Below are 27,629 nucleotides of genomic sequence, written 5' to 3' on the forward strand. Positions count from 1 at the left end.
CGTTGCGGGGCTGCGGGTAGTTGGAGACGGTGATGGAAGCGTTTGGGCCGGCCAGGAACTTCAGGAGGGCGTTATCAGCCAGCAGCAACGCCGCAGCAGGGGAGTGAAAGGCCTGGTTGTTGAAGAGCGCAGTGACGCGCACCCGGGCCTCATCTTCTTCAAAGGAAGCGGCTGCGACGTAGCGCTCGTGAAAGGCTCCGCCCTCTTCGGTCGCTCGAGAGATGAGATACTCTTGCAGGTCACCTGCCAATGACACCAGCACCACCAATGCAACAGGTTACTGTGTGAGTCCGAGTGGGGAAGGCGTGGGAAGACTCAAGGCCTTAGCAGGCAATGCTAGAGGAACTGAGCAGAGAGAGCATTTTCTCTGCTATCATGAGGACTAGAAGCTTGTCTTACAAAAGATAGGGAATTTCATTCATTGCTTCCTTCTACCCTGCCCTATTGCATCTGCAGCCCCAAAGTAAGCTGTGGAACTCAAATCATCCTGCTCATTCCAGGGGCAAAACAGCCCCAAAACACAGTTCCTATGTCCTGCATGAAGCTATCTCCTATCCGGCTCCTGTCTTGTTGCCTTCAGTCCACTTCATTGGCTCCCCAATCTCCCCACCTGCAGGATTCCCCCGGCTGTTGCCCCCACAGCACACGCACCAGTCAAAGCCAACCGTCCATTTGCCTCCCAGCAAACCTCTTTGATTGTGTGCATTGCATGACTTGAGTCTTCCCCCTCCGTAGCAAAAATGCTCATGAACATTCTGTGACTTCACAGCCAATACCCAATGCAGGAGTTGGAGACAGATGGAGGCCCCCATAATAAATATCACCTATCTTGCCCAGTTCTGTTACTCACCTACCACCTCCAGAGACGTTTGATGCTGAGCCTCAATTACGTCCTTGTACTGCGCTGCTAGCCTCTGAGCCAAGCTGGGCTCCTGGGAGACGGAAAAAGGCACCGTAGTGTGGCCGTAGGGATTTAAGGTCAACTTGAGCAGCGTTGAATCTCGAGGCCCTGGGAAAGTCTTGGCCACAACCAGAGCGAAGGCAGTGAAAATCAGAGGCACCAGGAACTGGGCTGCCACCATCTTCCAGTTGCGCCAGGTGTAGACAGCCCTCTTCATAAACATGGCGTAGAACTGCTGGCAGCAGAGGTAGAACTGGGAACAAGGACAGCAGAGATGTTACCAAGCTCCAACGTGGCCGAAATGCATGACAAAATGCAGGGCTCCAGATCCCTTCTAAACCCCCAGCAGACTGGGGTTTAGAAGACAAGGAGGCACCCACAGATTCTGCGCACTCCAGGCATTTACATAAAGAGGCATATTTAATTGCATGCTCTATACTGTATGACTTCACCAGCTGTTTGGATGGGAAATACATGAATACAAAAATGTACACTTCAGTGCGTTCACAGGAGAAGGAGAGCATACAGTGGTCTTTCTGATGTACCATGAAGTGCATGGAGAAAATAAAGAAAGCGCTTAAATAAATAAAATTTATTTATTACAAATAAATAAAAATGACACCTTCAGACATGTACCTCTCCCTTGCAGACTGAAATGGTATAACCCTGCAAAACTCTCCCTACTTAACTCCTTTAATCATGTGCTTTGCCTGTTTTTCCTCCTACACGCACAGCAATGTGTACAGTTGGCCCTTGGTCCCCTGCATGCGCCTGATCTTGGAAGCTAAGGAGGGTCAGGCCTGGTTAGTATTTGGATGGGAGACCGCCTGGGAATACCAGGTGCTGTAGGCTTATACCATAGTCTTTCCATGCCGGATCTAGTCTGATCTCGGCAGCTAAGCAGGGTCAGGCCTGGTCAGTATTTGGATGGGAGACTGCCTGGGAATACCAGGTGCTGTAGGCTTATACCATAGTCATTCGAGACTGAAGGTTGCCAACCAACCAGGATCTACAGGGGATCCGTTCCTGGATTGCTCCCCCCCTCCAGATACTGAAACCCACGGATAATAATTCACAGGGAGGGCCTCAAGAATCTCCCAGACATGACCGGTCAAGCATCTTCTGAGAGGTTTTCTGAGGTGCAGGGAGGCCACTCAGTGCCTCCCTAGGCCTTAGGAAGCAAAAATGCCTTTAGGAGGTCTCCAGGAGGCCGTGTGCAGCCTCTCTGCGCCTCATAACTTCTCCCAGATGCAATCAGTAGTCTCTTCTGGTTGCGTCCGGAAGGTCCAGTGAGGCCTTCCTGACAAGGGTCAGGACCAGCACGGAGTCAAAACCACAGGTCCCAAACCCTCAGATGATGAGGGCAGACTGTACTTGTTACCAGCGTCAGTTTAATAACACTCACGCCTGTGTTGAGCTTAATGTTCGAGCAGTCTTCCGTGATCAAAGCCCCACTGTCATCCGTCATGTCGGTCATTCCGCTCAGGCTGCTGGAGTCGTCCACAGCCCAGTCGTTGGACCGCCGCTCATGCTGGTACTGCAAAGCTGGCAGCTGGATGGCCTGGATATCCATGCTGGAATCAACCAGCTTGCCGACTCTGCAAGGAAGAGAAAAGCTTTGTCCAGTGGCAGATTCTGCACTCGCCCTGCTCCTTATTGGTGCCCCAAATGAGGAATACCTAAGGTGAGGAGGGGGTCCTCAAATGCTGGCAGCAGTGAAGGGAAAGGAGTCATGTGCAACGAGGCAAGGTCAAGGAGGAGGCAACAGGAAGTGTGGCAGAGAGGAAAGGGATACACTCTCTTCACACTTCCTGCAAGTGGAAACGGAAAAGGTGCAAAAGAGAGCGACTAAGATGATTACGGGGCTGGGGCACTTTCCTTATGAAGAAAGGCTACGGCGTTTGGGCCTCTTCAGCCTAGAAAAGAGGCACCTCGGGGGGGGGGGACATGATTGAGACATACAAAATCATGCAGGGGATGGACAGAGTGGATAGGGAGATGCTCTTTACACTCTCACATAACACCAGAACCAGGGGACATCCACTCAAATTGAGTGTTGGGCGGGTTAGGACAGACAAAAGAAAATATTTCTTTACTCAGCGTGTGGTCGGTCTGTGGAACTCCTTGCCACAGGATGTGGTGATGGCGTCTGGCCTGGACGCCTTTAAAAGGGGATTGGACAAGTTTCTGGAGGAAAAATCCATTACGGGTTACAAGCCATGATGTGTATGCGCAACCTCCTGATTTTAGAAATGGGCTATGTCAGAATGCCAGATGCAAGGGAGGGTACCAGGATGCGGGTCTCTTGTTATCTGGTGTGCTCCCTGGGGCATTTGGTGGGCCGCTGTGAGATACAGGAAGCTGGACTAGATGGGCCTGTGGCCTGTTCCAGTGGGGCTGTTCTTATGTTCTTAACTACAATTCCCAGGAGGCCTTGCAGGTCTCTTGTTGTCTGGTGTGCTCCCTGGGGCATTTGGTGGGCCGCTGTGAGATACAGGAAGCTGGACTAGATGGGCCTATGGCCTGATCCAGCGGGGCTGTTCTTATGTTCTTATGCAGGGCACTGCAGTAAGCAAGGCAGGCAAGAATGGTGGGACTCCTTTAAGCAAGGCAGGCACTCCTCCTGCATTAAGCAAGGTAGGCACTCCTGCACAACTCCCCTAAGCAAGGCAGGCAAGAAAGGTGGGAGCTTCAGGGGTGGCAGAGGGGACACCAAGGACAAAGGAAGAGTTGGCAGCCGGTGGTCAGGCAGTCACCAATCAGCACATTTGCGTGCCACACTGGGGAACCTTGCCCTCAGGGAACCCCTTCTCTCTCCAAATCAAAGCAGCCGTTTCTGCACGAGTCACGCCGCAATACTCCTTTTGTGGAAGTGGAACATCTCCCTCCTTCTTGCTTGCCCCAACGGCCGAGCCCGACAGAGGCTTACCTGAGAAAAACTTCCTCCATGGTGGTAACTGAGGCCCCGTAACTAGCAATGCCAAGCTCTTCCCGCCGCAACTCCAGCTCGGTGAACAAGGCCTCAAACCTAGAAGAGCAGGAAGAGGAGAGGACTTGGAAACCAGGAAGAGAGCACCATACAAGGCTTTGCACACCTTTGTACCAAGAGCGATGGTAGGCTCGACTTTATTTTTATTTATTTTTCACATTTTTATACCGCCCTTCCTCCAAAGAGCTCAGGGTGGTTTACACAGCTGCTCCTCCCCTCTTTCCTGTCCTCACAACAACCCTGTGAGGTAGTTGAGGCTGAGAGAAAGTGACTGGCCTAAGGTCACCCAGGAAGCTTTGTGGCTGAGGGGAGATTTGAACCTGGATCATCCAGGTCTAAGTCCACCTCCCAAACCACTACACCACTCTGGCTCTCGACTTTCCAAGAGCAGCGGGGGCATTTTGAGAGTGCTACGTCAGAATGCCAGATGCAAGGGAGGGCACCAGGATGAGGTCTCTTGTTATCTGGTGTGCTCCCTGGGGCATTTGGTGGGCCGCTGTGAGATACAGGAGGCTGGACTAGATGGGCCTATGGCCTGATCCAGTGGGGCTGTTCTTATGTTCTTAACTACAATTCCCAGGAAGCCTTGCAGATCTCTTGTTGTCTGGTGTGCTCCCTGGGGCATTTGGTGGGCCGCTGTGAGATACAGGAAGCTGGACTAGATGGGCCTGTGGCCTGATCCAGTGGGGCTGTTCTTATGTTCTTATGTTCTGTTTCAGCTGATTGATCCAAATTGATCCAAAGCAGGCTCCAGTCAGCACCTCTTGGTTAATGTCCATTATCATCACTCCCCTCATCTCAAAAAAGCTTTCCAACTGTTTATTTTTTTTAAAAGGAGGAAGATAAACACACATCTGCATCTGTGCCTCTTCTAAGTGCGCCTCTTGTCATTGCACACTTATATATTTTATATTGCTCTTGTGTAATAGCATTTCATGTTTCGTGCATATTTTGTGTTGTGCTGCCTTTAGAACTCCGTCTGAACTGAAGACGGGTTGGACACCGAATAAACAGATGCACAAAACAATAGCTGGCTTGTTCTTTCAAGTGGACAAGTCCCCAGAAGGAACAGAGAGTTGCAAAACTCCAGTGAAAGCCAGTGACGGGGCATGACAATACCTGGGAATTCCTTATTTCTGCATTACATTGTAAGGTATGGTACAAATGTGGAAACAACGAAAGGGACTACTGGATTTCAAGTTTTCTCCCCCTCGCATACATGTTCCAACCCCCAGGTTTGTTGCTCTACTTCAGAGGTCTCTAAACTTTTAAGGGCCGCATCAAATATCTGGCACAGCGTTGAGGGGAGGGCTGGGAGAAAAAAGAATTAAATATAAAATTTAAATAAATATATTAGAGATGGAACTTAGATGAATAAATGGATGGGCTCAAATGTCCACGATTTCTCCAAGCACCAAAACAGAAATAAAACACACACTTAATGGACCCCAATCCCCCAGCCCACAAACATAACTCTGGTTGTGTTTGGTCAAGTGGGCCAGAAGTTCTCAGGGGGCCAGAGGCTGGCCACAGGCCAGATAGAGGCTCTCTGTGGGCCACATCTGGCCCCCGGGACGGGGTTTGGAGACCCCTACTCTACTTCATAGCTGTTGACCTGGCTTCAAATGAACCCACATCCCTCAAGCCACTCTCCAGAACAAGCCTGCACAGAAGTAAAGGTGAGAAACTCTCCTTAGCTATGATCCAAACTCTCTTTTCCAGATTAACTTTTAACTGCCTAGAGACACAAGTCAAGGCTGAATGAGCCTATACTTTCCAAAGCCCTAGTGCTGCAGTCAGTGGTGTCACTAGGAGGGTGCGGGGGGGGGCCCCCCGCAGGCCACACTAGATGATGCACACAGGAAGGGAGGGGGAGTGATACAACTACCCACCAAAATTTTTTAAATCTTGGTATTTTTGGATAATACCATCATGTTACATATCATTTAATGTGTAATTTCATGCAGAGCGCAATGAAACAAACCACGCTGAAATATCTCTATTCTATCGAAAGTTATAGCCAAAAAACCAGCGGGGGCAGCATACATCACCTCACCCACTGCATGGGAGGAAGTCCATTATAGGGGTAACACAACTGGCTTCCTGCCTCAGGTGATGCAAGACTGCAGCTCCACAACGGACATCATCACACATGCCTGTGGCACAGATTGATCTCGCATTACTCCAGCAGGCGATGAGCATCGTGTTACCTGCGTGTGCTCTCCTTGGGCAAGATGAAGGAGAGCTCTGCTCCAGCGTTGCTTTCCAGGCTGGCTTTGGGCACGTAATGGTAGACGAGGCGGGAGATTTCCCCCAGGTTGCAGTATGGCTCCTTCACCATCACCATGTGATATCCAGCACCTGGGAGGAAAAACAAAAGAGAGAATCACCTACATGAGACGGAAGGCATCTGTTGATACGTTCAGGCCAATGCGTACTGCCAATCTGGCTGATTTCTTTCCCCCTCTATAGGTTTTCTTCTGCAGGAGGCTGGGCCAGCCTAAGAAGCCCTGGCGCCTGACGTGACATACAAATGCTGCCTCCTCTTTTCTGTTGAACTGCCAGCCTCTGCCTCTCCCACTAGAAATGGAAAAGGAAGATGGACAGAGTCATGGCAGAAGAAGTAGAGATGCTCTGGCCCAACACCTCTTCTCCACACTTCCTCATCTGCTCCATTTGCCTCTTCCTTCTCTGTGCCAGGGTTACAAAAGTGGGTGGATGGAGGTAGGCACCCACATCAATCTGTTTCCCACATCTGCCTCAGTTGGCAACATGAGTGAGCTATCCCCAGTTAGAGACCCCACCTCCCCCAACTGGACTCTTCTTTTGACATTCTGCTGATAACTTGGCTCTTCAACAAAGTATCTGATTTTATTTATTTATTTATTTATTTATATATACAGGTATTTATATACTGCCTTTCTTTGGTCGTCAGATTTCTCCTCAGACTTTAATGCAAGGCGGTTTACATAGGCAGGCTGTTCTAAACCCCCATAAATGGTTGGCAACCGTCAGTCTCGAAAGACTATGGTATAAGTCTACAGCACCCAGTATTGCCAGGCGGTCTCCCATCCAAGTACTAACCAGGCCCGACCCTGCTTAGCTTCCAAGATCATGGTATAAGCCTACAGCACCCGGTATTCCCAGGCGGTCTCCCATCCAAGTACTAACCAGGCCTGACCCTGCTTAGCTTCCGAGATCAGACAAGATCGGGCATGGAAAGACTATGGTATAAGCCTACAGCACCCAGTATTCCCAGGCGGTCTCCCATCCAAGTACTAACCAGGCCCGACCCTGCTTAGCTTCCAAGATCATGGTATAAGCCTACAGCACCCAGTATTCCCAGGCGGTCTCCCATCCAAGCACTAACCAGGCCTGACCCTGCTTAGCTTCCGAGATCAGACAAGATCGGGCATGGAAAGACTATGGTATAAGCCTACAGCACCCAGTATTGCCAGGCGGTCTCCCATCCAAGTACTAACCAGGCCCGACCCTGCTTAGCTTCCAAGATCAGGAGATAGTGTTCAGTATAGGGAGATGGTTGGCAACCTTCAGTCTCGAAAGACTATGGTATAAGCCTACAGCACCCAGTATTGCCAGGCGGTCTCCCATCCAAGTACTAACCAGGCCTGACCCTGCTTAGCTTCTGAGATCATAGGGATTTTTACAATTGAATAGTTCTAGTCTTTCATAGAACTCCTCATTCCAAATGAATTCCTTCCCGGTCTGGCCTCTCTCTGGTCCTTCGCCTCCCATGCCCCACCTCATGGCAACTCCTCTCTGACACCGAGGGTCAGCTCATCAGTATATCAGCGTGTCCTCAGTTTTCGGGTACTTCCGGTTGTTTTGAGCTGGCAGCCTCAGATCTTCAGGCATACAAGGCGGCAGCTCTACCAACTGAGCCAGGCCTCCTAACCCAATTTTGGTTACTGAGTGTCTAAGCTCCTTACCAATATTGGGTACTGCAGTTCTACTCTGCCCAAAGACACGCAACCTTGTGAGGGCCCTGGAGGTACTACTCATCCCGGCCTTTCCTTCTCTGCAGGCTTCCTTGCTTCTTCTAGCCAAGAAACTAGAACTGCTCGCATCCGGAAGATTCTCCTTACCATATTTATGCTTGAGAAAGAGCGAAGACCCGCAGCACTGAAGCTCCCCCTTCGCCATGATGGCAATGCGGTCCCCCAGCAGATCCGCTTCATCCATGAAGTGCGTTGTGAGGAGGAGCGTGCGACTGCTTCGCTGCTGCTGCAGGAGATCCCAGGTGGCGCGGCGAGAAACGGGGTCCATGCCTGAGGTTGGTTCATCAAGCATCACCACCTGAAAACATGGACAGAGACGAACGTAAGGAGAGCCTTGCTGGATCAGGCCCATCTAGTCTAGCCTCCCGTAACTCACAGGGGCTGAGGAGGGAGCACACAAAACAATAAGGTACCTGCATCCTGCATGGACTGGGGTCTCCCCAGCTCTAGTTAGAGATGCCAGGGATTGAACATGGGACCTTCTGCATGCAAACCTTCTGCCACTGAGTGACCTTCTGCCACTCAGATCCACCTTTCCCCTGCAGTTCCATATTGCAGAGGAAGACCGGTAATGGTGGACGGGCCGTTCTTTAAGCCAGCTTTTCTGCCATTGCTGACATTCTCACCAGTGAGTCCTTGCTCAACTTCCATGGGATGCAAGAGTTTTACAGCACCCAGATTCAAAACAACGGTTCTAAAGGAACAAACAAACTCTGTCTTGCCTTGGAGTCTCCAATGAGCGCGATGCCGATCGACAGCTTACGTTTCATCCCCCCAGACAAGGACTTGGACAGAGCCAAGCGTTTTTCCTCCAGGTTGAGGATTTGCAGGATGCGGTTGATCTCCTCGGGGCATTTTTCGACTGGATAACCTTTCAGCTAGGACAGGGAACCCAATAAAGGAACAGTAAGTCTAGATTGTGTGGCTGCTTTAAATTTAAAGAAGAAAGTAAAAACAAGCAGGTTTCCAGCTCTCAAGAAAAGAAAAGAAAAAAATCAATGAATGATAGGAAAAGGCACTATTATTAATGACCCACCAGTACCACAGAAAGGATGCCTGAATGAATTCACAGCTGAAGGTACCAGAAACAGGCATGTACTGTACTCTCTTAGGCTGCATGCGGATTTGATATGAAACCATGGTTTGTTTAGACAAACCAGGGTTTTGCTTGATGTCTGAATTTGGGTGTGCCTACAAACTGTCTTTAGTCTGGGGCCAAGAAACCAGGATCTCAAACCAACTATTTGTGCTCCTCACGGTTTCAAATTATATCTGAATTCACAGACTCAGTAGCAAACAACCACACCCTGGAAATGGGAGTCAACAAAACCAAGTCCTGAGCAGATGGGAACCAAAGAGTGGACAAGCAGTTTTAAACTTAGTTTGCCTTTCATGTTTGGAAGCTCAAACCATGGTGTGGCTTCTTAAATGCAAAACTGTGGTTTTCTCCAAACCATGGTTATTTCTGACCATTGCTTTAGTCTGCAGCTCTCCAGTATGAAAGAGGCAAAAACCTAGTCTTAATCTGCACAGGATTCAACATTTGGAGAGTGGCTATGGTCCATATTTAAGAACTTGCAGCATTCCTTTTATGCACGGTAACAGCCATTTTGTTCCTCTGGCATCCAGTTGTTGTAGAATACAGGGAAGCTATGGTTGGGAATCATCAATAACAAAGACCAAGAGGCGGACGTTCTGCAGTGTTATCAGAGATTACCCCTGAGTAGAAGTGCAGGTGCTCTTCCACAGTCATGTGGTCAAAGAGGACATCGTGTTGAGGACAAAGGCCAAGGCTTTTCCGGATCAGAACCATGTCCTGGGAGATCTCATAGCCATTGATGTAGGCCTGACCACTTGTTGGACAATACAGTCCTGGGGGACAAGAGTTGGATGTTAAAATAAAAAGAACAAAGCCCCTTGGAGACAGGAAAACATTTTCCCCACCAGGTCTCTGCCTTGAAAACCACTTTGTGAACTCTTTGCTAAATAGCAGTATGCAAAATAATCTTTATATTTCTTACATTTACATCCCACCCATCCTCCAGGGAGCTCAGGGCAAGCTACATTGTCCCCTTATCCTTTCAACACCTTTGCGAGGTAGGTCAGGCTGAGAGACTGCAATGAGCCAGAGGACTTGAACGCCCAAGACTCGGCTCATTTTAAGTCCAACACTAATTCTCACCTGTGAGCATGGACAAAGTGGTAGTTTTCCCAGCGCCATTGTGCCCCAGAAGTACCGTGATCTGCCCTTCATACATGTTCAATGTCAGATCCCGAACCGCCTCCCTGGTCTTGTTCCCCACCTTGAACACCTACAGGTAGCCCAGAGAGCAAGATATAGAAAAACACACATTAAATCCATATTTTTAAAAACCCTGGGTTGCCAAGCAGATTCATCACTGGAACACAAGGCTTCTTGCAGGTTTATCAGGCTTTACATCTTTGAAGAGGAGACGACAATTAGCTTATCTGGCAGATCTAAGCTTGCAGTATATTGCCGCAACCTGGTATGAGGATAGCATGATCCAATGGGTTGTGTTCAACTCATACTAAGTGGGAAAGGGGGGAGTGGCTTAAATTGCAGGAGAGGAGAGTTCACTCCTTCCCCTGCTCATTCTTTTCACCTACTATGGTTTCTCTCCCCAGCAGTTAGTCTCCTGTGCAGCAGCTATTACCCTGCATGTGCTCAATCTTGGAAGCTAAGCAGGGTCAGGCCTGGTTAGTACTTGGATGGGAGACCGCCTGGGAATGCCGGGTGCTGTAGGCTTATACCATAGTCTTTCGAGACTGAAGGTTGCCAACCATCTCCCTATACTGAACACTATCTCCCGATCTCGTATGATCTTGGAAGCTAAGCAGGGTCAGGCCTGGTTAGTACTTGGATGGGAGACCGCCTGGGAATGCCGGGTGCTGTAGGCTTATACCACTGTCTTTCCAGACTGAAGGTTGCCAACCATCTCCCTATACTGAACACTATCTCCCGATCTTGTCTGATCTCGGAAGCTAAGCAGGGTCAGGCCTGGGTAGTACTTGGATGGGAGACCGCCTGGGAATGCCGGGTGCTGTAGGCTTATACCATAGTCTTTCGAGACTGAAGGTTGCCAACCATCTCCCTATACTGAACACTATCTCCCGATCTCGTCTGATCTCGGAAGCTAAGCAGGGTCAGGCCTGGTTAGTACTTGGATGGGAGACCGCCTGGCAATACTGGGTGCTGTAGGCTTATACCAGTCTTTCGAGACTGAAGGTTGCCAACCAGTTAGTCTCCCAATGGAACTTACTTTTTATTTCAGATTTAACTGGGAGAAAGCAATGGGTTTTATTTTCCCCCAGATCTCCTCACCCATGTTGACTTTAAGTGATTCTCCCTTCAGCCCTTACCCATGAGTTCAGTTGCAATCTGACCCTTCCCCATGGGTCTCCTACCAGACCATCTCCTTTACTCCCCAACTCTGCAAACCTGCCAAATGCCCACCTGTGGGCCTGCAATGCAGAGGAAAGACCAGCAAGCTTTATTGCATGAACACGCGTTTGTCTCACTCTAAAAGCAGATTTAGACTACAATCCTCTACACACTTATTCGGGAGTAGGTTTTATTAAGCTCAATGGGGCTTGCTTCCGAAGAAACATGCACAGGCTTGCACTGCCAGTTAAAATCTTCCAGGATGAGTTTCTGACTCTCAGCCCAAACCGCACAAGGCAGGCATTCCTGGCCCTTTCCTCCTTTTGGAGGGGCGCGGCCTGGAGGAACCTACCTTGGAAAGGTGCTTGATTTTGATCCCAGACACCAGATCCGATGGCTCCTCCTCTATGTACTGGCTTTTCAAGGCTTTCTCTGGGTCTTCCTCCTCTTCCTTCTCTTTTCCTAGGACAGTCTGAGGACTTCCACACCAATAGGATGGCTATGGAGAACTGGTTTTATTACTATCATCATTCATTTCTCTCTGGACTTCATTCATTCATTGCTCATTCTCCTTGCTTCATTCATGCTCCTTGCTTCATTCATTCAGTGACTTCATTCATGCTCTCAAAAAGTCTATGATGAAGCATGTTAATCAAGAAAATGGTTTCCCTGAGTGTGAGGATTAAGGCAAGCAATAAATAAATAAATAAATGGGGAAAAACAAGGAGTGTCTTTAACCATGTTATTTGTTTCAAAAATAGTAGCCACAGGGGACTGATTAGCATCAGGACTGAGGGATGGGCAGGTGGGTTTAACCATTTCCCTTTGCACAGATTAAAAACTACCCCTCCCTGCTACACCTTTACTAACAGGGGCACTTTTTAAAGTGGCAGCTCTCTTATATTTAGTAAGAGAAAAAGGACTGTCCCTGCTTGCTACAGCACAGCATCTTTGTAAAGGGACTGTTTACTGCTATGTCCCTTGCATGTCTGTCTGTCTCTCTGTCTCTCTCTCTCTCGCTCCATTCCTTTAGCTATGTAAGCCACTTTGTGAACTTTGACTTTTGTTGAAATCAGGAAACTGAACGCTTTCCACATGCGCTGCCTCCGACGCATCCTCGGCATCACCTGGCAGGACAAAATTCCAAACAACACAGTCCTGGAACGTGCTGGAATCCCTAGCATGTATGCACTGCTGAAATAGAGACGCCTGCGTTGGCTCGGTCATGTCGTGAGAATGGGCGATGGCCAGATCCCAAATGATCTCCTCTATGGAGAACTCGTGCAAGGAAAGCGCCCTACAGGTAGACCACAGCTGCGATACAAGGACATCTGCAAGAGGGATCTGGAGGCCTTAGGAGTGGACCTCAACAGGTGGGAAACCCTGGCCTCTGAGCGGCCCGCTTGGAGGCAGGCTGTGCAGCATGGCCTTTCCCAGTTTGAAGAGACACCTGGCCAACAGACTGAGGCAAAGAGGCAAAGAAGGAAGGCCCATAGCCAGGGAGACCGACCAGGGACAGACTGCACTTGCTCCCAGTGTGGAAGGGATTGTCACTCCCGAATTGGCCTTTTCAGCCACACTAGATGCTGTTTCAGAACCACCATTCAGAGCGCGATACCATAGTCTTTCGAGACTGAAGGTTGCCAACAATGGTGCAACAGTGCATTAACAATAATTAACAAATGCGCCAGGGGAGAATCTGCTTTTGGCAGCTAACCAAAGTGTTTTAGCAGTACCCTTGTGAATACTGGTTCGAAGTTTACCCAGCCATCAGGAGATACCCCAGCTTGTCATCTCCCCCACCCCCCAGCCTGAGAGATACATTTTCAAGCATATCTTTTGATCCATAAGGGCTAGAAACTTGCTTGTAGAAAGCAAAAACAAAACACAATCAAGGCTGAACATTTCCAGAATGGTCAAGCCTGTACTTAAAACACCAATTCTGGACTTTTTAAAAATGTATTTGTAAAAAAATTGTAGCGTGCAATGTAGCATTTGACAGCTCTTCCTCAGTGTACTGGGTTTTTAAGGCCTTCTCTGGGTCCTCGCCCTCAGGTTTTACCTTTCTGGGAATGACAGCCTTAATTTTTGTTTTGTTTTTGCTTTCTACAAGCAAGTTTCTAGCCCTTATGGACCATAGGAGTCTTTTGTTACTTGCTGCATTTTTACACTAGATACTGCAACTGGTAACTCAACAGCCACTCGTGAAATATCTGGAAAAGGAAGTCTCACCATGATGAAGAAGTACCAAGGCTGTGGGATTCCGTACTCTCCTGGGAAGACAGCCTCCACGTACCAGGCCACCAGGCCATACAGCACGGAGTCTAGCAACAGCATCCCCAGAACGTGGGCCAAAGTGAAATTGTCATCCACGCTGACTGGCTTCATCAGGTCCCTCCACTGAACTCCAGTGCCTGGAACACACAAAGGCGGAATTGGCATCCAGCAACAGGCTGCATATGCAACACAAAGCACGCCGTGGCTGTGAACAGGAAGTGCACACCTCCAGGACTTCAAGGTAGAGCATCTGGAGATTTTCTGAAGGTAGGAATGGGGGAGAGAAGGCACCTTCTCATCCCACCTCCACCCCCCTAACTAGGAATCCAGAAATCTGGCCTAGTATTTTGTAAATGTGAAAGCAGCAAAGAGTCAGGGCCAGCCCATCCAAGAGGCCAACGGGGGTGGGGGGTGGGGGTTGCCTTAGGCAGCAGGCTTGTAAGACGCCCATCTTCATCCACCCATACACTGCTCCTCCTTTGCCCCCCACCCCAAGCTGAAAAAGAAAGAAGAGGATAGAGCAGAAGGGGATGAATGGAGATGATGCTCTAAGCCAGGGGTGCCCAAAGTTTTTGGCAGGAGGGCCACATCATCTCTCTGACACTGTGTCGGGGGCCAGGGGAAAAAAGAATTAATTTACATTTAAAATTTGAATAAATTTACATAAGTTTACATAAATGAATATATTAAAGGTGAACTTATATGAATGAATGAAGGTCTTGCGACAGTTCAAGGCCTATAAAAGGCCTTGCACAAAGCAAGGCTGGCCTTTCCTTTGCTGTGAAACAGCAAGCAGTGGAGGGAACCATCATCCCACAGCTCATGCGAGAGTTCAAACAGTTGCCCGCACACTGAGAGCAGTTGCGTCGGGCCAGTGTGGGCTCCAACAAATCTCTGGAGGGCCAGAGGCTCATTGGAGACTGGGGGTTTCCTGAGGGCCGCATTGAGAGGCCTCGAGGGCCGCAAGTGGCCCCAGGGCCGGGGTTTGGGCACTCCTGCTAAGCCGACCACTTCCTCTCTGGCTCAGCTTCCTCTTCCTTTTTCCAATCCAGAAAGTGGGAGGAAAAAAGGTTGGTAAAACGGTACTGTCTTGCAGCACCTTAACAATGAACCAATTTATTTTAGTGTCGGCTTCCATGGACCGTAGTTTATGCTGAAAAATGCTATTGGTTCTACACTGAAAGAGACAGCGTTGTCTCTTCTGTTTTTTTACATGAGAAAGAACAATGTTTTGAAACTTTTCAGCCAGACTTTTATCATCCAGTCAGAGCTGGAACAGCTGAGTATTGCAGCTGAACAAACATTTACTGATGGCCCCGTCTGCTGCCTACAGTCACACAACTAGCCCCTCTTCTACAGTGACTCTTGGCTTTTAAAGACAGGCGCCGATAGTGAAGCTGGCCAGGCTCACAGCTTATTCACTTATGAAGATGTGCACCCCACCTTTCAATCGGACCATCCTCAATGTAGCTTATTACAGACTTTAATAACATCACCACCACCTCTCCCAAATTAATACTGCCCAATCTCTAAACCAGGGAGTTTCAACCTTTTTCATCTCACGGCACATTGACAAGGCACTAAAATTGTCAAGGCACACCATCAGGTTTTTGACAACTAGCAAGGCACACCATGCTGATGGGGACCTCACATCCCTATTGGCCCTACTAATAAATGACCTTCCCTCAAATTCCTGTGGCACACCTGTGGACCACCCGTGGCACACCAGTGTGCTTTACCCAGCGTGTGGTTGATCTGTGCAACTCCTTGCCACAGGATGTGGTGACGGCATCTGGCTTGGATGCCTTGAAAAGGGGATTGGACAAGTTTCTGGAGGAAAAATCCATTATGGGTAACAAGCCATGATGTGTATGTGCAACCTCCTGTTTTCAAAAATGGGCTATGTCAGAATGCCAGGTGCAAGGGAGGGCACCAGGATGCAGGTCTCTTGTTATCTGGGGTGCTCCCTGGGGCATTTGGTGGGCTGCTGCGAGATACAGGAAGCTGGACTAGATGGGCCTGTGTCCTGATCCAGCGGGGCTGTTCTTATGTTCTTAACTACAATTCCCAGGAGGCCTTGCAGGTCTCTTGTTATCTGGTGTGCTCCCTGGGGCATTTGGTGGGCCGCTGTGAGATACAGGAAGCTGGACTAGATGGGCCTATGGCCTGATCCAGTGGGGCTGTTCTGATGTTCTTAACTACAATTCCCAGGAGGCCTTGCAGGTCTCTTGTTATCTGGTGTGCTCCCTGGGGCATTTGGTGGGCTGCTGCGAGATACAGGAAGCTGGACTAGATGGGCCTGTGTCCTGATCCAGCGGGGCTGTTCTTATGTTCTTAACTACAATTCCCAGGAGGCCTTGCAGGTCTCTTGTTATCTGGTGTGCTCCCTGGGGCATTTGGTGGGCCGCTGTGAGATACAGGAAGCTGGACTAGATGGGCCTGTGTCCTGATCCAGTGGGGCTGTTCTTATGTTCTTAGTAGTTGAAAATGGCTGCTCTAAACAATGGTTAGGAGATTAGGAGCACATGACAGGTTCATGTACTCCTTTCCACCTCCCTTCTTTTCCTTCTTTTCCTTCTGGTATGAATTCTCTCTTCACTGCCCTTTTTGGAGCTAACTATAGTTAGTGTTGAGCGCACACCAGTATCATCGCAGAAAACGGTCAGTTCCGCATTGAGGTTTCCGACCACGAGCAGCAACGGTGGTTCTGAATATGGTACTTTTGGCATTCAGCTCAACCTTTGGCTCTAAATTCTCCAAAGCCGGCAACGGGGCAAGGCAACAAACCCAACTCACCTTTCCCTTCAAACATGCCAATCAACTGGGCTCCCATGGCCATGGCGACGTTGGATAAGAGGCAAGACGAAAGCTTCTGGGCGTGAGTCATGAGGTCATAGCGCGGGGAGATAAAGAAGTAGGGGATGTAGGAGAAAAAATAGAGGAAGCCCCCGGCTGCAGCTGCCACGTTTGCTGTGAATGCAAAGACAGTGGGGGAAACACAAAACGACATTCAGAACGGAAGCCAGAAATATTTCAATATGGCGGCGCCACTTTACAGAAGTCATCTGATTGAGGCAAGGTAGTGCTGCTTCCTGTTTGGGTAGATCCAATCACCAAGAAAAGAGCCGCAGTTTTGCCTTCTGCTGAAGCAGTGGTACTCAAAGTGGTGGGTCGCAACCCACCATAGGAAGTAAAGGGGTCACTCCTTAAGGGGAGTGGCCCAGGGATAGGTGACAATCGGTGCTGCAGGGACCCAGGGGCTTGTCCCCCTACTGGGGGTGGGGGTGAGAGAAAACCAGAAGTATGCTCCAATCTGCAGATCAGAGCGGAAAGACTGGAGTGGAAAGAAGCTTCAAGGAGACCCACAGAGGGGGCTGAGGGACTCTGAGGCCCGCAGACCCCTCCCAGGTACAGAGACAAGCTCCTGGTTCCCCGTGGCACCATGATCGCTGCAGCGCTAGTGGGGCACATCCCCTCATCCCAGTCCCCACCCCTACCAAAATTTACCAGTGGTTCTCGAACTCCCTGAGTATTTGAGAACTGCTGTGCTAACCAAAGAAGGGCTTGTGACAAATGACCGAGGGCCCAATCCTATCCAATTTTCCAGTGCTGGTGCAACCAAGCCAATGAGGCATGCACAGCAACCTGAACTGGAGAGGCAGCCATAGAGGGCTCCTCAAGATAAGGGAACATTTGCTCCCTTAGCTCAGTGCTGCAATGCAGCTGCGCCGGTGCTGGGAAGTTGGATAGGACAGGGCCCTGAGACAACTCCCTTCAGATGCAAGGGAGGGCACCAGGATGCAGGTCTCTTGTTATCTGGTGTGCTCCCTGGGGCATTTGGTGGGCCGCTGTGAGATACAGGAAGCTGGACTAGATGGGCCTATGGCCTGATCCAGTGGGGCTGTTCTTATGTTCTTAACTACAATTCCCAGGAAACCTTGCAGGTCCATTGTTATCTGGTGTGCTCCCTGGGGCATTTGGTGGGCCACTGTGAGATACAGGAAGCTGGACTAGGTGGGCCTATGGCCTGACCCAGTGGGGCTCTTCTTATGTTCTTAACTACAATTCCCAGGAAGCCTTGCAGGTCTCTTGTTATCTGGTGTGCTCCCTGGGGCATTTGGTGGGCCGCTGTGAGATACAGGAAGCTGGACTAGATGGGCCTATGGCCTGATCCAGTGGGGCTGTTCTTATGTTCTTAACTACAATTCCCAGGAGGCCTTGCAGGTCTCTTGTTATCTGGTGTGCTCCTTGGGGCATTTGGTGGGCCGCTGTGAGATACAGGAAGCTGGACTAGATGGGCCTATGGCCTGATCCAGTGGGGCTGTTCTTATGTTCTTAGTACCACCATGGTAGAATCCAGAAATTAAATTAAACACAACTGTTGACCTCTTCTACCATGATTCAGTGATGAATGGTGGAGAACCAGGCACATCATTTCTTTGACCGCTGAAGAAGCAAGCCACTTTTCAGTTTAAATTTCAGGCTTGCCTCTTCAGCATACGGTGGAACCCTCCATTTCTTCAGCATTTTACTACAGTGTGTTCACCGTGACCTTGGACCCACCCAAAAGAGCACTAGTAGCAGCAGTCAATCCTTGGTATTAGTTTGGGAGAAAGTCCCTTTTCCAAGACATTGTCTCATCCATCCTCCTCCTTCACTGGGGTTCATCTGTCTTTTACTTCTGTGCTAAACAGAAGCTATATCTGCCTTCTTCTAATCCTCAAAACCTTCTAAATGGCAATCAACACAACCACACCCTGACCTATTTTATACTCTCATCTCCTGGTCCACACCCTGACCTCCTTCCTGGCACACTGCAATAAAATGTATCTGCGGGGGAGTTGCACTTTCAATCTAGCCAGGCCCCCAAAGGTTAGCAACCAATTAAGAAAATGGCTGGCCCTGCCTTTAAATGAAGAAATTATTTCAATCTGCACAAATCAGATGGTGGAGCTTTCCACTGTCTGGCAATAAACATTATCAAGTTGCTGTTAAAGGCACAGGGGCAGAAACTAATCTGGCAATCTCCTCCCCCAAAAGGTATGAAGTGGGGAGATGGGAGAGGGATAGTTTAGTTGTAGAGAATCACTGCAGGCAATACTGAGCTAAGGAAATCCATGGGCTGCTCCTGTGTTCAGTACTGGAGGGGAAGCAATCTCTCCGCATACCAAATAAGAGACAACATTGATCAGAATGCACCACGAGTGCTGGTCTAGACATAATCCAGACAAACAGCGGCATCCGTGCGCTCTTAGCTTTGCAGTCTGGCATTTCCCCACCCAGGAGACTTTCCACCGAACTGCTCCTTTATTATTAACTACCCTGGACGTAACTGATGCACCCACATAAGGCCATTATCAGTACATCACTCCAGGTATGCAAGAGGACCAGCCCTGCTTTTGCCAGCTACACCAACCTCCACAATGCAAAACAAGAGGACAGTGATTGTCTGACCAAAACAGGGCTAGTTTTTCCCTTTGACTCAGAGGCAATAAACTGAGCCCCATACACACAACCACATAAGCATGTGCTGCAAGGCCAGGTAAGCACTCTCGGAAACAGTTACTGTCAACAATGTGGGAGCAGGCAGGCGGGCGACACTAGCGGAACACCACTTCTGTCACTCATTCTAAGTCACCATCTTATCTCTGGGCTAAGAACACTATGCGCAAGGGGGCTCCATTCTTTCCCAAAACCAAAACAAGAGCAGAGTTGTGGCTGTGTGCACTGATGCAGCTAAGAGGCAGCCGGGTGGGGGGTTCATTGCCCCGGTACTATGGCTTGAAGGGGTGTCAAGGGGGTGCCTTTTGGAGGTCTCCAGAAGGCCTTCTGAGGCAGGGGGGTGTATGGGGGAGTGTTAAAAATTTATGGGCCCTGGTTGCCAGATGTCCCAGCTATGCCACTGCTTGTGTGGGCAGGCCAGCCTTTAGCCCCAGTGGGAAGCAGCCAAGGAGACGTCGCTTACCTCTGGAGAAGAAGGTGCTGACCATGAAGCTGAAGGAGATTGTGGAGATGGAGAAGATGGTCAAGAAGCTGAAAACCAGGGTTGGGTCACTGTTTGTGAGGACAGCCCCTTGTTCACTCACCTGCAAGATGATCAATGGCCTGCATTAGGTTATCTCAACCCAGGTCCCTTTTACTGAGGCTCTGGCAACGCGCAAACGTAATTAAATCTCATGGAGCAGTTAAAAGGCGGGCGATTAAATCAACTCAAAACTCTTGAAGCGGCCAAGGGTGCTGGCAAAGAGCAGCCCTTTATTCTCAAGGGGTGCGATCCAGGAAAAAGCGATGCACACTGAAGTTTAATTGAAACTAAAGGCTGAAAGAGACCTGCCATGACAGGAGGGCCAAGACTGGAATTCCAGAAGTAACTGTGCAGGTTCGAATTTTGACTGGAGGACCACAGCTGGGGGAAAGGAGCTGACATTTCTGCCGCCCCCCATGCTATATTCCAGATGTCACCCCCCTCCTGAAAATTGCTATCTTGCCTCAGCAGAAAAAATATAGGCACAGTACAAGTTATTATTGCCATAGGAAGGAGACACTCATAGGAGCAGAAGGGAACCATTTAGATGTGGAAAACGGTGCAGGGTTGGACAACTCCCTCATTCAGCGGTTACACTTTAAAAAGATACCAGGATAGCCAAACAAAAAGCCTGTCCATTTTGCTCCTTAGGTGCCCAATTATTCTTTGCGTCCTTCAGGACCTTCTCCCTGCTTCCCAAGGTCTTTTTCCAGCCATGAGACGAGATGGGTTGGTTGGCAACCTTCAGTCTCGAAAGACTACGGTATAAGCCTACAGCACCCGGTATTCCCAGGCGGTCTCCCATCCAAGTACTAACCAGGCCTGACCCTGCTTAGCTTCCCAGATCAGATGAGATCGGGAGAGAGTGTTCAGTATAGGGAGATAGTTGGCAACCTTCAGTCTGGAAAGACTATGGTATAAGCCTACAGCACCCAGTATTCCCAGGCGGTCTCCCATCCAAGTACTAACCAGGCCTGACCCTGCTTAGCTTCCCAGATCAGACGAGATCGGGAGAGAGTGTTCAGTATAGGGAGATGGTTGGCAACCTTCAGTCTCGAAAGACTATAGTATAAGCCTACAGCACCCAGTATTCCCAGGAGGTCTCCCATCCAAGGACTAACCAGGCCTGACCCTGCTTAGCTTCCGAGATGGGTTGTGCACAAGGCAAGCCCGAGTCCCCTTCTCCATGCCACCACTCTCCACTCCTCTATGCTTTCTTTTCCGCTCTGTTCACCTCTTCCTTTTATAATCCAAAGAGAGGGAGAAGGAGAAGTGTTGGTTGAGTGGAGACCAGGGTGACCCCACCGATCTGCAGCCTGAGGTGACAACCTCAGTTGGCCTCGCGGATGGGCCCATCCGCTCAATGCGTCAGGCAACCCTGGAGTACCTGTTAGTAAAAAGTCATCTGAAGACGCTCACCTTGACACAGAACAGCACGGTGACGAAGAAGATGGAGACCAAGAGGAAGAGGAAGAACATGAGGAACCAGGCACTCCAGTGCAGCCAGTTACTGAGGCCCATCATGCGCATGTACTCCTGTGGACACAAAACTCACTGTGACACCTTGCAACAGTGGGCATAAGCCGCTGGGCTCCCCACAAACTGCAATGCCCCCTTCTCAGTGTTCTTCATTCCCCCAGTTAGGGTGCCTTTAGGATACCATCCACTCGCTCTGGAGAGAGGTCATCCAGCTCATTGCTTGTGCACCAGCTGTGTCAAATAATGCTGGGCTCTGATGGTCACACTCAACCCTCTTTCCAGGCGAGGCCATCAGGGGAACTTGTCCCATTACCTTCAGCTTCTTCTCTTTTTCGTGCACCACCGCACGGACGATGTTGAGCGAGGTGTAGGTGAAGCTCAGCATGAGGAGTAGGGGCAGCTGGTTCTGGATGGCCAAGAGGAAGAGGTCATTGACGTAGGGCGGGTAGAAGAAGCGCTGGGCAACCACAGTGACCCTGTCGAGGAGATGAGATGCAGGAGGGCTGGCGTGGTACTGCATGATTGCCTTGTCCACGGCATGCTGCACTGTCAGGAAGCCTTCCCGGTAGTAGCCTGAAAAAGCACAAGGAGGGAGTCAGAAAGGGCCATTATGAGGCATTGTAAAAAATGGACCCAGCTTGTAATTGGTCTATGGAACTCCTTGCCACAGGAAGTAGTAATGGCATCTTGCCTAGGTGCCTTTAAGACTGGACAAATTTCTGGAGGAAAAGTTCATCACAGGTTACAAGTCATGGTAGGTATGTGCAAGGTAGAGACAGGCTGCCTCTGACTGCCAGATGCACGGGAGCGCACCAGGACGCAGGTTGTGTCTGCTGTCTAGTGTGTTCCCTGAAGCATTTGGTGGGCCACTGTGAGATACAGGAAGTTGGACTAGATGGGCCTTTGGCCTGATCTGGCGGGGCTCTTCTTATGTTCTTATGAGCAGCTGTTCACTGATAGGAACTGAATGCTGGAGGGTCTTGGGTCTGATCCAACCTGGCTTTTCTTACACCTTTCCCAGCCCAACCTAGAGATGCCAGGGCTTGAACCTGCAATATTCTGGGATGCGAAACAAGTTTAGCCCCAGATTCAATGGCAGAGAACAAACTGTTGGGAAGCAACAGCAAGGAAGGGTCTGCCTTAACTAAATCTACCCAACCGTGAGGTCTCATGAGGTGCAGTGTACATAACTTAGGGTGCAATGCCAACCAACTTTCCAGCACTGACATAGCTGTGCCAATGTGACGTGCACTGCGTCCTGCAGTGGGGAGGCAGTCAAGGGGACCTCCTCAAAGTAAGGGCATGCTTTTTACCTTACCTTGGGGGCTGCACTGAGGCTAAGTCAGTGCTGAAGAGTTGGTTAGGATTGCGGCCTTATTCAAGTTGCAGAATCCAGGCTTTCTGGCTAAAGAATGGAAATGCTGGCCTCCACGCCTCACCTATCCCCAGAACTAATCTCAAGTTGTTTTAGGTCCACCGCCAGCTTCCAGTCACCCACAGAGCTGAACGGACCCCTCCAATGGGGATCTCAAAACATATTTATTTGTTCTTTTTAAAACAAAAGTAAAATAGCCAAAGATTGGATTGCAGAAACGAAATAATTGGGAACAAACTCATAAACGAGGGAACGTTTTCGTCAACTTCCTATTGATTTGAATCCAATGTTTTGCCTCTCGCCTGCTTTTTAGGGAGGGCACCAGGATGAGGTCTCTTGTTATCTGGTGTGCTCCCTGGGGCATTTGGTGGGCCGCTGTGAGATACAGGAAGCTGGACTAGATGGGCCTATGGCCTGATCCAGTGGGGCTGTTCTTATGTTCTTAACTACAATTTCTAGGAGGCCTTGCAGGTCTTCTTGTTATCTGGTGTGCTCCCTGGGGCATTTGGTGGGCCACTGTGAGATACAGGAAGCTGGACTAGATGGGCCTATGGCCTGATCCAGTGGGGCTGTTCTTATGTTCTTAACTACAATTTCTAGGAGGCCTTGCAGGTCTTCCTGTTATCTGGTGTGCTCCCTGGGGCATTTGGTGGGCCATTGTGAGATACAGGAAGCTGGACTAGATGGGCCTATGGCCTGATCCAGTGGGGCTGTTCTTATGTTCTTAACTACAATTTCTAGGAGGCCTTGCAGGTCTTCCTGTTATCTGGTGTGCTCCCTGGGGCATTTGGTGGGCCACTGTGAGATACAGGAAGCTGGACTAGATGGGCCTATGGCCTGATCCAGTCTCCTGCTCCCTTTTCCCTCACTGATGCGTCCGCAGGATTCTGCGTTGTGTATGGCCAGTCAAAAGGCACTGTGTTTGCTTAGCAGAAAATGATGGCTGCCCTGTTGGGCTGGCTGCAATCTGGGGATGCCCGATGCCAAAAGTGTTCTCAGACTGTTCCCTAGCAGCGCTTGCAAAGCGACGCAGCTGCAGACATTTGTTAAGCTGCTAATTAAATGCATCCTGCTGCTGGCTCCACCGGCATCACTGAGCCAAAGAGATAATGAAAGTGGGTTCAGAAAAGGCAGGCGCTGCATAGGGCAAAGCCCTTGAATCGGGAAAATCAGCAGGCAGGTGGCAAAGGAGAGCTGCAGCAGCAGACAGGGCTGACCAATGACGTCCACCTTGCACAGCGTCTGCCAGAAGAGACATCTGGGTGTGGCCTGCTCCAGTGATCCAGACTGGGGCATGCTCTGGGCTGGGGGGCAGACGGAGCGAGGCGGATGCTACGTGCGCCGCAAGAGGATGGAAAAATGACACGCTGTTCATCCAAGCAGTCCAGTGGTTCTGGATAAGCCCTTCTTCACCCTGGCATGTCATCAGATGCAAGCCCTCCCCCACACCCCCTGCACCCACATCTCAGATATTTGGCAAGCAACATCTTAACGGCACAATGTCTACTTATAAGACGATTATACATTTTCGTGGAAGATACGTGCAACAGGGGATCTTAGCCAAGATGCTAAATGCCATTTTCAGGCATTTAAAAAAATCTATTACATTTTTACTGTGCTCTTCCACTAACGAGCTCAATGTAGCAGGCAAGATTCGTCCTGGTCCGAGCTACCTTCACAACATAAGAACATAAGAACAGCTCCACTGGATCAGGCCATAGGCCCATCTAGCCCAGCTTCCTGTATCTCACAGCGGCCCACCAAATGCCCCGGGAGCACACCAGATAACAAGAAGACCTGCAAGGCCTCCTGGGAATTGTAGTTAAGAACATAAGAACAGCCCCACTGGATCAGGCCATAGGCCCATCTAGTCCAGCTTCCTGTATCTCACAGCGGCCCACCAAATGCCCCAGGGAGCACACCAGATAACAAGAGACCTCATCCTGGTGCCCTCCCTTGCATCTGGCATTTTGACATAGCCCATTTTTAAAATCAGGAGGTTGCGCATACACATCATGGCTTGTACCCTGTAATGGATTTTTCCTCCAGAAACTTGTCCAATCCCTTTTTAAAGGCGTCCAGGCCAGATGCTGTCACCACATCCTGTGGCAAGGAGTTCCACAGACCAACCACACGCTGTGTAAAGAAATATTTTCTCTTGTCTGTTCTAACTCTCCCAACACTCAATTTGAGTGGATGTCCCCTGGTTCTGGTGTTATGTGAGAGTGTGAAGAGCATCTCCCTATCCACTCTGTCCATCCCCTGCATAATTTTGTATGTCTCAACCTTGAGATAGGGAGGTGTCTGGCCTGCAGTCACTCAGACAGCAGAGTCAGTGGCATTTGTACCACTAGCGATACTTGAGTATTAGCAGTTCCACTGCCACGGCACTCCTCTCCCAGGACTGAGCCATGGAGACAGCTGGGACAATCAGTGGGGGCCCAAGTGAGGCTGTGCAGCTGCCTGGCCCTGCCTGGTCTGGAGGCATGGTTTGGGGGTGCAGAGCTGAGCACTGACTACGGGGCAAGTTGCCAAGTCCTACAAAGAGCTGCTGCCTCTGGCGGGTCCTGCAAATTTCCATCACGCCCTGTTCTTACACTTCCTGGAGGCATCTACCGGGCTAGCCCAAGACCTCCTAGCACCTGAGCTGCCAGGCCAAATGTTGCCCCCCTTATCGGGTGATAAAACTGCCTCTTCACCCACTCTCTGGGTAGGAAAGGAAGCGTGGAGGAGAGGAGGCTGATGGGCTAGACTGTTGCTCCAGCTCACCACCTCTCCCCCTTCTGCTCCATCCCCCGCTTTCAATTTCCAGTTCAGCGAATGGGAGGAGCAGCAGTGGAAGTGAGTGAATGGCACCCATCTGCTGCCCGAGGTGCTAGCTGTCTCAGTTGGCCTCACAGATGGGCCAGTCTGGGGCATTTAGGTGGGTGCCACTGGAGGCTAGAAGGATCCAGCATAGAAAACTCTTGTGTTCACATCATTCACCTCTACCCCCCAGGCCCTGACAGTCACATATTTTAATAGCTAGCTAGAGGAGTCTTAGTTGGCAACCTTCAGTCTCAAGAGACTATGGTATCACGCTCTGAATGATGGTTCTGGAACAGCGTCTAGTGTGGCTGAAAAGGCCGATTCGGGAGTGACAATCCCTTCCACATCGGGAGCAAGTGCAGCCTGTCCCTGGTCTGTCTCCCTGGCTGTGGGCCTTCCTGCTTTGCCTCTTTGCCTCAGTCTGTTGGCCAAGCGTCTCTTCAAACTTGGAAAGGCCATGCTGCACAGCCTGCCTCCAAGCGGGCCGCTCAGAGGCCAGGGTTTCCCACCTGTCATAGCTCAGTGGAAAATCATTCACTTGGCATGCAGGAAGTCCAAAGCCCAGTCCATGGATTCTCCAGGTAAGGCTAGGAAAGACCTCTCGTTTGAAATCCTATGTAGCTAGGTAACAAAAGCGGTGTCGTATTTGATAAGGCAGCCACCTCGCTCTGGTTAACATCCGCTGTGATGTCACAGTCGGGATCCTACTGACCTGGGTTCCCACCATCATAGTTCTTGGGTTCTCGGGGTCCCGGTAACTGGAACAGCGGGAAGAGGTAGCTGGTGTGCCAGTCTCGATCTCGGTTCGGATTAAAGCCTGTCCTTTCACTCTGAGGGGCATTCCGAGGGCTGTATTTAAAACGTAGCTGGTAACTAACCTGCAGGACAAAAACCAAGTGCACAGCATAAGGTTCTGAAAATTCCTGGGGGACAGACAGACAGAAGAACAGGCTGTGGGATTTTACAAGGTAAGAGAAGGTCCCCTCTGGAGAAGATGCGCTGATTTCCTCCACGGATGAGGAGTTACATAAGAATAGCCCCGCTGGATCAGGCCATAGGCCCATCTAGTCCAGCTTTCTGTATCTCACAGCGGCCCACCAAATGCCCCAGGGAGCACACCAGATAACAAGAGACCTGCAAGGCCTCCTGGGAATTGTAGTTAAGAACATAAGAACAGACCCACTGGAACAGGCCACAGGCCCATCTAGTCCAGCTTCCTGTATCTCACAGCAGCCCACCAAATGCCCCAGGGAGCACACCAGATAACAAGAGACCTCATCCTGGTGTCCTCCCTTGCATCTGGCATTCTGACAGAGCCCATTTCTAAAATCAGGAGGTTGCACATACACATCATGGCTTGTAACCCGTAATGGATTTTTTCCTCCAGAAACTTGTCCAATCCCCTTTTAAAGGTGTCCAGGCCAGACGCCATCACCACATGCTGTGGCAAGGAGTTCCACAGACCAACCACACGCTGAGTAAATAAATATTTTCTTTTGTCTGTCCTAACCCTCCCAACGCTCAATTTGAGTGGATGTGCCCTGGTTCTGGTGTTATGTGAGAGTGTAAAGAGCATCTTTCTATCCACTCTGTCCTGCATAATTTTGTATGTCTCAATCATGCCCCCCCTCAGGCGCCTCTTTTCTAGGCTGAAGAGGCCCAAACGCCGCAGCCTTTCCCCATAAGGAAGGTGCCCCAGCCCAGCAATCATCTTCGTCGCTCTCTTTTGCACCTTTTCCATTTCCACGATGTCTTTTTTGAGATGCGGCGACCAGAACTGGACGCCTTACTCCAGTAAGAAATGGAGTTCTTACAGGCTTGGAAAGCGATATCAGTCCAAATCTGAATTAAGCTGTGGCTCAGGATCATCAATATCTTTTTAGCTCTCGGGTTCAGAATTAGGCAAGCTGGATTCTGCCCAAAGGCACATGACCCACAAAGGAGGGTGCTACAGTAATCAAGCCTAGAGAGACTAAGGGTGCTATCCTAAGAGTAACTTGAGCCGGCTCCCGAGCATCACAAACGTGCCATAAGGCACATTTGTGTCGACTCAAGAGTTGGCTGGGCTGGTGCGAAGGCTTGTGTCAGCCCAGCAGAGCTGGATGCAGCCCCTGTGCTGGCCGGCTGGGGTACGTTTGTGCCGGGCAGGGCATGGGGTGAGAGAGGGTGGCAGGAGAGCATCCTAGGGGTGGGAAGGGAGCGTTTTTTGGGTGGGGGAGGGAGGGATCGGTGGCAGCAGCATGCGCCAAATCCTAAGCCCCGCTCCCAGACCTTGAAGCCCTACACAGACTGCTTGGATTTGCACCAGCTAAATAGCTGGTGCAGATCCAAGTAGCCCCTTAGAGCAGGCAGG

The 27,629-nt window shown here is 50.1% G+C and overlaps 1 protein-coding gene and 2 pseudogenes across 1 annotated transcript in view; 1 reads left to right on the forward strand and 2 right to left on the reverse strand.

Annotated features, from left to right (window-relative positions):
- ABCA3 (ATP binding cassette subfamily A member 3) overlaps nt 1–27,629 on the reverse strand; it is an 84,668-nt gene that overhangs the window by 22,834 nt on the left and 34,205 nt on the right. The window contains exons 5-20 of the mRNA XM_066640495.1: nt 25,989–26,154; nt 21,407–21,666; nt 21,034–21,150; nt 19,555–19,675; nt 16,386–16,559; nt 13,545–13,726; nt 11,665–11,811; nt 10,092–10,221; nt 9,627–9,781; nt 8,632–8,787; nt 7,997–8,207; nt 6,101–6,251; nt 3,831–3,929; nt 2,307–2,499; nt 851–1,154; nt 1–243 (exon numbers count right to left, since the gene is read on the reverse strand). The exon at nt 1–243 is cut by the window's left edge and continues 31 nt beyond it. Coding sequence (XP_066496592.1) covers nt 1–243; nt 851–1,154; nt 2,307–2,499; nt 3,831–3,929; nt 6,101–6,251; nt 7,997–8,207; nt 8,632–8,787; nt 9,627–9,781; nt 10,092–10,221; nt 11,665–11,811; nt 13,545–13,726; nt 16,386–16,559; nt 19,555–19,675; nt 21,034–21,150; nt 21,407–21,666; nt 25,989–26,154 — 2,809 coding nt within the window. The remainder of the gene's footprint in view (nt 244–850; nt 1,155–2,306; nt 2,500–3,830; nt 3,930–6,100; nt 6,252–7,996; nt 8,208–8,631; nt 8,788–9,626; nt 9,782–10,091; nt 10,222–11,664; nt 11,812–13,544; nt 13,727–16,385; nt 16,560–19,554; nt 19,676–21,033; nt 21,151–21,406; nt 21,667–25,988; nt 26,155–27,629) is intronic.
- On the forward strand, nt 10,858–10,980 carry LOC136633996 (5S ribosomal RNA; annotated as a pseudogene).
- On the reverse strand, nt 20,383–20,505 carry LOC136633945 (5S ribosomal RNA; annotated as a pseudogene).

Source organism: Tiliqua scincoides, chromosome 13 (assembly GCF_035046505.1).
Source record: "Tiliqua scincoides isolate rTilSci1 chromosome 13, rTilSci1.hap2, whole genome shotgun sequence".
Taxonomy (NCBI): Eukaryota; Metazoa; Chordata; class Lepidosauria; order Squamata; family Scincidae; genus Tiliqua; species Tiliqua scincoides.